Consider the following 9,673-nt stretch of genomic DNA (forward strand, 5'->3'; position numbering starts at 1 on the left):
TGGTTGTAAAAAGGGCTCTTGCTGCATGGGGGGATTCTTCAAGTGATTCAGAAGATCCTGATGAGTCAAAAGATGTGTCTATGGTTGCTGTGCATGAGGAGGAAACTGTCTTCAATGAAATGTTTGCTCTCATGGCACACACAGAAAATGAAGAAGAGAACAATCAGGTAACTCTTCTTGACATGAAAATTGACTTGGACAAATATTCTCTTAAGAAATTAAGAACCTTGTCAAAAGTCATGTTAGATTCTGTGATAGAGCTAACATCTGAAAGAGATGCCATTAATGCTGAACTTGAAATTCTTTCTGAAAACAAAGTTCAACTTGAAGAGACAATGGCAAAAATGGTGTCTCTAGAGTTAAATAATTCTGAACTTAAGTATCAGTTGAGTGAGCTTACTGAAAAGGCTGAAAAACTAAATGGAGAGCCAAATAGCTTGCAAGCTGAAATTGAGGAAAAATTGAAAAACTCTGAGACAAATCTCAGATTGTCACTTGAAAAGAATAACAAATTAGAACAGGATGTTGTTAAACTTAAGGAGGAACTTGAAAATTCTCTTAAGTGGACCAAATCATCAAAGTTATTGTCAAATGTGACAAGTCAGAGTAATTTCAATAAGAAAGGACTAGGAAGTCTAAACATAAGTCCTCCTTATAATCCTCACAGTAAGTATGTGTTTGTGTCTGATAATCTGTTGTGTCTGCATTGTGGAAAAAATGGACATTTGAAAAAAGAGTGTGTCAGCTGGAAAAACTCTCGTGAAAGATACTCTAATTATGCTGAAAGACAGAATGTACCAAATAAGAGACCTGGTCCTACAGAATCTGTCCCAACTCACAGATTTTCAAAGAAAAAATCTGTTCCTGCTCCTAGGTCCTTTGTTAGAAGGATTCAAAGTCTACCGTATTGGGCAAATTACAATCTGATCACTCCTTTGTCTGCCTACTGGGAACTCAAGCTGAAATGGGTTCCCAAGCTTAACAAGTGACTTTTGGTGCAGGTGAGTGAGAGGAGCAGCAGTCAGTGTTGGTATATGGATAGTGGCTGCTCTAAACATATGACTGGTGATGTAAATAACTTCCTCTCACTCAAGACCCTCCAAGGAGGAGGAGTCTCATTTGGCGATGGCAAGAAGGGGTACATTTTGGGAGTTGGGAAAGTGGGAAGATCTCTTGAAGATTCAATCGACAATGTTTACCATGTGGATGGTTTGAAGTACAGCTTGCTGAGTGTTTCACAAATCTGTGATAAAGGAAATGAAGTCAAGTTTACTTCTGAGAAATGCACTGTGGTGAGTTTAACTACAAACAAGGTAATTCTCACTGCACACAGAAGTAAAAATATGTATGTGGCAAACTTGGAAATCTCTCATGGAGATGACTTGACATGTCTCAGTGCTCAAAATGAAAATGCTGATCTCTGGCATCGTAGGCTGGGACATGTGAGTTCATCTTTATTGAATAAATTGATTTCAAAGGACCTGGTCCGAGGGTTGCCTAAGATGAAGTTTGCTGAAAATAAAATATGTGAAGCTTGTGTCAAAGGAAAGCAAATCAGATCATCTTTCAAGCCCAAGAATCAGGTAACATCATCAAGAACCTTAGAGTTGCTGCATATGGACCTGTGTGGACCCTTGAAGATTCAAAGCAGAAATGGCAAGAAGTATATTTTGGTGATTGTTGATGATTATTCAAGATACACCTGGACGAGATTTTTGAGATCAAAGGCAGATACAGCTGATGAGTTGGTGGTATTTTTCAAAATGATTCAAACCAAATTGAATCAAGTTGTTTGCAGTATTAGATCTGATCATGGGACAGAATTTGAAAACTCAACTCTCGATAGATTCTGTATGGAAAATGGTACAAGCCACAACTTCTCTGCTCCAAGAACTCCTCAACAAAATGGAGTAGTGGAGAGGAAGAACAGAACCTTGGTGAATATTGCCAGAACTATGATTATTGAATCAAATCTTCCTCAAAGTTTCTGGGCTGAAGCTGTTAACACAGCATGTCATGTTACCAACAGGTGTCTAATAAGAGCTGTGCTAAACAAGACTCCTTATGAACTACTCAACAACAAGAAGCCAATGCTGAATTACCTTAGAGCCTTTGGATGCAGATGTTTTGTGCTGAACAATGGGAAGGATGATCTGGGAAAATTTGATCCCAGAAGTGATGAAGGAGTATTTGTTGGATATTCTTCATCCAGCAAAGCCTACAGAATATTCAACAAGCGAACACAATGCATTGAAGAAAGCATTCATGTTGTTTTTGATGAAAATGGAAGCTTGAAGAGTGATGGATCAAATGATGATGATGATGTGCTAAAAATGCTAACATCCAAGAAGATTGAAGGCGCTCAAACTGATGCAGATCAACAACTGAAAAATGATTGTGAAGATCAGAATCACAGTCTACCTGAGGAAGATGCTGAGGTTGAACAGGATGATAGGGTACCTGGTACTACTCAAAACTCCAGCCAGAGTACATCAGAACCCCCAGAAGATGATGTCACTCCTGATGAAGAAGATCATGATGGTCTGCCAAATCAGTCTGCTGCAAGGTCAGGATGGAAGCATAGTTCATCACATCCTCTTGATAATCTCATTTCTCCCTTGAATTCTGGAATTCAAACTAGATCAAAAACAAGAAATCTAGTTGCATTCTCAGCATTCATATCATCCATTGAGCCTAAGAATGTTAAAGAAGCATTAAGTGATGCAGACTGGATCAACTCTATGCAAGAAGAACTTCATCAGTTTGAAAGAAGTAAGGTATGGTACCTGGTTCCTCGACCTGAAGGCAGAACAATAATAGGAACCAGGTGGGTATTCAGAAACAAACTTGATGAAAGTGGAGCTATTACTAGAAATAAATCCAGGCTGGTAGTGCAAGGATACAATCAAGAAGAAGGAATTGACTATGATGAGACTTTTGCACCGGTTGCCAGAATGGAAGCTATTAGAATCTTAATAGCTTTTGCTGCTTTTATGGGATTCAAGCTGTATCAAATGGATGTGAAGAGTGCATTTCTGAATGGAGATCTCAAGGAGGAAGTATATGTCAAGCAACCTCCTGGTTTTGAAGATACAGAGCTACCAAATCATGTGTTCAGATTAAACAAGGCACTATATGGTCTGAAACAAGCTCCAAGAGCATGGTATGAAAGGCTGTCAAAATTTCTGTTGAAGAATGATTTCAAAAGAGGCAAGATAGACAATACTTTGTTCTTATTAAAAAGGGAACAAGAATTGCTTATCATTCAAGTTTATGTGGATGACATAATTTTTGGAGCCACTTCAGAACACCTGTGTGAAGAATTCTCATCACTAATGGGAAGAGAGTTTGAAATGAGCATGATGGGTGAGCTGACATTTTTCTTGGGACTGCAAATCAAGCAATCATCAAATGGAATTTCAATATGCCAGGAGAAGTACATCAAAGAGCTTTTGAAGAAATTCAACATGTTTGATTCCAAACCTATTGACACTCCTATGGGAACAAATTCCAAGATGATAGTAGAAGAATCTGATCCCCTTGTGAATCAGACAATGTACAGAGGAATTATTGGCTCCCTGCTATATCTGACTGCTAGCAGACCTGATATTGTTTACAGTGTAGGAATGTGTGCCAGGTTTCAAGCATGTCCTCGTGATTCACACCTGAAGGCTGCAAAACGCATTCTCAGATACCTGAAGAAAACAGGGGACCTGGTTCTCTTTTATCCTGCAGGTGATACTTTTGATCTGGTTGGTTTTGCAGATGCTGATTTTGCAGGTTATCAAGTTGACAGGAAGAGCACCTCTGGAATGGCTCATTTCCTTGGATCTTCACTTATCTCTTGGGGCACTAAGAAGCAGAACTCTGTGGCTCTTTCAACTGCTGAAGCTGAATATGTAGCTGCTGCAGCTTGTTGTTCTCAGTTGCTGTGGATCAGGCAACACTTAGAAGATTTTGGAATCCACATTAAAGCAATCCCTCTAATGTGTGACAACACCAGTGCTGTGAGTATGGGAAAAAACCCAGTTCATCATAAGAGAACAAAGCACATTGATGTTAGACATCATTTTTTGAGAGATCATGTTGAGAAGGGAAATATTGTGCTCACATACTGTCCAACGGAGGAACAGATTGCAGACATCTTCACCAAGGCTCTCAGCAAGGACCAATTTGAGAGAAATCGGCTGAAGTTGGGGATGTTGATCTCCAAGTGATGTTTTTAGCTTCAAACAGAAATATTCCCTCGATGGTTAGAACTGTTGTGCAGGTATCCTTTGTGTGAATTTTAAATATTTGCTCAAGATCATTTTTGTACCTTTCGTAGGTATACCTTCAATAGGGATCTGCTCAGCAAAAAGAAGAGGTTAGAACAATTAAGGAATGAAGTTAAACTCTATCATGGTACCTGGTACCTGTCCAGGTTAGCATTTTACATTAAGTTTAAACTAAAAATTTTGACCGTTGAAAATGCCACGTGTCAGTCATCGGTTACTCTGACCGATCAGTCCAATCGTTTTTTCTCTCAAACGACGCGCCTAATCAATGGACCTGGCACCTTCTCACTTCTTTTAAAAAGGGGTCTTTTCTCCTGAAACTCTCATTCATCTTGAAACTTTATCTCTCTCATTTATCACAAAGACCTCTCACATTCAAAGGCAAATCTGTCTTCCTTCTCTCTTGCGTTCTTCCTGTATCGTAACCATGTCTTCCTCGTCATCTTCTTCGACGCAAATGCTGGGCACACTTGATGAAATTACACCTCTTGCCTTCTATTCTCCAACACCTGCTCCAGCCAGCACTCCTCTCCCACCCAGTCCCTCACAAAATGCTCCAGATAACCCGTTCTTCTCCATTGATCTAAACACTTCTACAGTACCTGGTACTTGTGAAGACATGTTGCCTGACAACATGTTTGAGGGAGATCTACCAAAACACAGGGCTTCAGAGTCAAATATTCTAGCAGCGAGTGAGGAACTCGTGATTGAGAGTCTTGCAATGATGAGGGAAGAGGCCAGAACAGAACACACTGTTGCTCTTGAAAGAGAAGAGGTAAGGCCTTCTCAACCCATTTTTGACAAAACCCCAGATTTAGGGCGGTATTCTTCTTCTTCTTCATCTGAATCTGCTAGTAAAGAAGAACCTTTAAAATGGAGGGTGGAGAGTAGAAAAGGGAAAGAAAAGGTTGTGGAGGAGGCTCCTAAGAGAAGACCTAATACAAGGTCTGCTGCACAGAAATTAATGGGGGATGCCTTGAAGGCAAGTGCACGATCTGCTGCCGCAGTCAGAAGTGCACGAACTTTCAAGGTATCACACTTTAAGATACCCAAAGAAAATTTGGTTGAGTTGTCTGGGGAAGAGGTTGAAAAGAAAAGTGACAAGAAGAAGTCAGAAAAGAAAAGAGAAGTGGTTACAAAGAAGGTTGAGAAGTCACAGTCAAAAGGGAAGAAAACTGAAAGGAAGAGAAAGCGGACACAGGGACCTGGTTCTCAAGCCCAGAAAAGTGAGAATGTCAACATGCAGGAAATAGTTGACAGTCTGAGGAACCAAGCAGTTCTTGCTGGTAGAGTGTTTGATATGGGGATTATCACTCTTCCAGGCATGGACTCTCTGCACGACATGGTGGAGATCCAGTCTTGGTTGCACCTGTTCAACAAGCAATCCCCCATCCTCCATGAAGAAGAGGTCCGTGAGTTTTATTACAATGTTCAATTTCTGGAGGATGGGAGTCTCCTCACACGTGTGAACGATATTGCCATCTCTTTAAATGAGGAGATGTTGGGCAAAATACTCAGAGTGCCTACTGAGGGGACCCGGTCCGTGCAGGAGAAAACTTGCTCTTCAGAATTTGCATCTCTGATTTCAAAGACTCCCACAACCAAGGTTGCTGGGATCTATAAGAAACTCATGAAGAGTGAGTATCAGCTGGTCTTCGAGTTCGTCAACAAAGTGGTTCTCCCTCGAACTGAAAAGAGAACACTTGCTACTGCTGCTGACTTGTACATCATGGAGATGCTGTGCAGCTTTGAGGCTCTGAGTCTTCCTGGTCTTATGATTGAACACATTCACAAGACAGTTATCGAGAGGAAAGGAGTACATGGAATGGGATATGGATACTTTCTCACTAAAGTATTCACACACTTTCAGATTCCTCTTGGTATTGGAAAGGTGGGGACAGTCAAGCAGACCATCTCTGAGCACACCTTGGTTGAATGTGAGTGCATTGAAGGCAGAGGCTTGCCAAAAAGCAAAATGGCACAACTTCTTGCGGACCTGGATAAGCTTAAACATGAGACTGAGGAACTCACTGTGCGTTTGAGTGGTAAAGAGGCTGAAATTGCTGTACTCAAGGCAGAGCTTCTTACTGCACAAACTGAGGGACCTGGTTCTTCAGCTGCACAAGCTCTGGAGAAAGAGAACAAGGAGTTGAAGGCGAAGATAACTGCCCTGCAAGAAAAGGCCATCCAGGATAATGATGCTGCCAATGCACGACTCACTCTTGTTATCCAGTCCCTATCCAAGACCCCCCCTTCTTCCTAAACCTGTCAATCAATCCCTCCTTGTGTTGTTTTTGTGTGGCAAATTCTCATGTTAATGGATTTTTAGTTTGCTTTTAATGTATTAATGTTATAATGGCTTGTTGGTTACTTTATTCCTTTGTTGTTCTTCCCAGTTTCTTTTGTGAATGCTTGTCCTCTACTGTTTGATTGCTGATTAGCTCTGATCTTGTACAATATTTATGTTGACTCAATGGTTTACTGCATATCTTTTTTATGATGCCAAAAGGGGGAAGTAAACTGTAAGTAGGGGGAATAAAAGGGAACATACATTAAGGGGGAACATGCATTAAAGGGGAATATTAAGAAAAAGGGGAATATGCAGAAAGGGGGAATACAATGTCAGGGGGAACGACTCTGGTGAAGATCTCAGATCATATCATTGTTTGTCATCATCAAAAAGGGGGAAAATGTTATTTGTAGTTTTGATGATTTGACAAACTTAGGGACCTCATAAAGGTACCGGGTTTTCTACTTGAGTATTGCAGGTGTCTTGTTTGAAGTATTGCAGATGAAACAAACCCAGGGACCTAGTAGAGGTACCAGGCTCTCTTGAGAGTGAGCCAGTCGACTGCCAGCTGGAGATAGTACAGAAAGTAGGTGCACACTTCCCGATGGCGTCAGAAAGTGTGACCTTTCCAACCAATGGCAAGATGTTTAGGAAAGGGACTTGTCAATACAAAAGACACTTTCCTAAACACTTTTTGGTAGTTTTTGCAACTTGATAAACACTTTTCAAGAACTCTTGCAAAGGCTAACAAAAAGGCAAAAGGCAGAATCATTCCTCGAACAACAGCAACATCTGGAGCTTTTCGTCTAGTTGTTTTAGGAATTTATTCTCTTGTTCTTAAATTGTAAACCACTCCTAAATCTATAAAGGAATTGGTGTGTTGAGTTAAAAGTCTAGGTTGTCCAGGTGGGATTGCTTAGTGGGTAGATTGTTTTTCTACTTTGGCTTGTTGAGCAATAGAGGTCTATTGCTTAACGGTAAGATTGATAACTCTTTCTTACATTTGGTGTAATCGTGTTTCGCTTTTGCTTTTGAAGATTAGTGAAAACGATTGAAAATCCTGTGAGACAGGTCGTGGTTTTACTCCCTTAAGCAAGGAGGTTTCCACGTAAAATCATTGTGTTGATTTTACTGCATTCAACTTTCTGGTAATTTTCTGAGTTGAAGTAAGGGACCTGGTCCATTACTCGTTAAGTGAAAGCATACATTCTATCAGGAAGCAATAGCTTACTCTTGCTTCCAGGTATCTCTATTCCCATTTCCTTTTTTTTTTCTTCAAATAATTAATTATCCGTTTCAATAACATATACTAAAGTTCATTGTTATTCATACGTGACAAATTAATTGTGGAAATATGCATATACATATTCTATACGATTACGTAGTATTTAAATCTAAAGTTTATATCAACAGTACTATAAGAACATGATATTGAAAAGTTATTATATGAAGATGGAATCGAGATCATGTAGAAATTACGAACTTCTTTATATATATGTGCATAAGCTTATCGTTGATTCTTTTTAAAAAAAAACAAATTCATTTGTATTTTCTAAGAGATACACAGCTTAGTATTTTACTTTGTTAATTAGTTGGAGAGGTAGTTAATTATTTCGTTAAAGTAAACTTAAGCTTTAAGCTACTTCCTCCGTTTTATATTACTTGATGAAATAGTCAAAATGTGATGTATGATTTTTACTAGAATATAGCACTATTATACATTTTTAAAAAAATAACTCAAAACACTTCCAAGATAAACAAGCTCATTGTATAACCAACAAAGTAATAAATTTAAAACCCCAAATGTTATAAAATTCATTTCATGTGATTTACATCATATACACACACCTTAGTATAAAATAAAATAAATCAACCAACATAAAAGAACCTTTCTCAAAACACAAAACTCAATCAAATCATTAATTAATGTAAAATATTTTAAACTCAAGAATAACTCCATTTTTTAGTTATCTTGGCTATTAATTAGTTGGAAGGGTACCCTATACCATGACGTTTATTAGGAAACACCATAAACACAACACTAGAAATTGCACCAACAACCGGTGGCAACACCATAATCAACGTCTTTTCCGTCGACTCGAACGCCGGAAAGAAACAATCCACCGTATTCCTATCCAAAATAGTCACAACACCAAAAACAACCATAGTAAAAAATGCATGCACAAAGTCACCTACACCTATTTTGTATGAACTTGTGTCCATTGATTTAGATGTTGGCCAAAGCCCCTTCATTGTAGCTATTCCATAGTGGGTTGAGCCCTCGTTATCGGTGTAGCTATCGGTGAAACAAGAAAATCCACAAGATAAACCACAAAGGGCAATGAGGATGCCTGATAGGTACTTGTTGATGATAGTGCAATGACCATTGTTTGTGAGAATAGGGTTTAGTATTTGGTATATGAACACTGTTCCTGTTGGGAGGAGTCTTATGAGATTGCCTAGGCCACTTAAGGTTTTGTCCTTCAAGGTATAATTAGGTTTTGCCATTTTCTAGGAGAGAGAGAGCGAGAGCGAGTTACAAGCACCTGGTCCTGTCAAAATGAAAAGCAGTAAGCGGAACTTGAACTTGAAATAACTAAGTTGTTTATTGTTTTGTAATAGTGGGGATTATGATTTTGGGAAGTGCATGGATTTTGTAGAATTTATAGATGGCAAGAGTGTGTTGTTGCTTCTAAGTAACATATGTTTATATTAGTTTGAGCTTTGAATATAAGAAGTAGGGTTTGTTTATTTTGCTTTTACTCTTTGGGGAGATGGACAAGACTTCAAGGTAATGCAAATGATAGTGGAGTTATAAATATCCTTAGATTATTTTATGAGTTTAAAATTTTATCACCCCACACGTAAAAAAGACTACAAGTAAGAGATCATTAAATAATTGGGATTAGTAAATTGAAAAAAATAATAATAATCAATTAACGTCTTTCTAAGAAGATTTAGAAAAGAGTAAAATAAGGAGTTTTGTTTGCTAAAATGACGATCAAGGAATGTTTTTGTAATTATGAAGATTTAGAAAAGAAAAAATATATAGAAGTTTGTGTTATAAATAAAATTTAGGGGATACCGTGCTCTATGAAGATTTAAA

At 38.6% G+C, this 9,673-nt stretch overlaps 1 protein-coding gene across 1 annotated transcript; it reads right to left on the reverse strand.

The window, feature by feature from the left end:
- Window positions 1-8,350: 8,350 nt before the first annotated feature.
- On the reverse strand, window positions 8,351-9,213 carry LOC107027162 (protein DMP2). Its single transcript, XM_015228345.2, has one exon. The coding sequence runs from the start codon at window positions 9,073-9,075 to the stop codon at window positions 8,551-8,553; it is 525 nt and encodes a 174-aa protein (XP_015083831.1). The 5' UTR covers window positions 9,076-9,213; the 3' UTR covers window positions 8,351-8,550.
- Between the last annotated feature and the right edge of the window lie 460 nt (window positions 9,214-9,673).

This window comes from Solanum pennellii, chromosome 1, assembly GCF_001406875.1.
Source record: "Solanum pennellii chromosome 1, SPENNV200".
Lineage (NCBI taxonomy): Eukaryota > Viridiplantae > Streptophyta > Magnoliopsida > Solanales > Solanaceae > Solanum > Solanum pennellii.

What these genes read in the sequence shown, in the direction of transcription:
- LOC107027162 (XM_015228345.2), bottom strand. Translation starts at nt 9,075, where the DNA reads ATGGCAAAACCTAATTATACCTTGAAGGACAAAACCTTAAGTGGCCTA.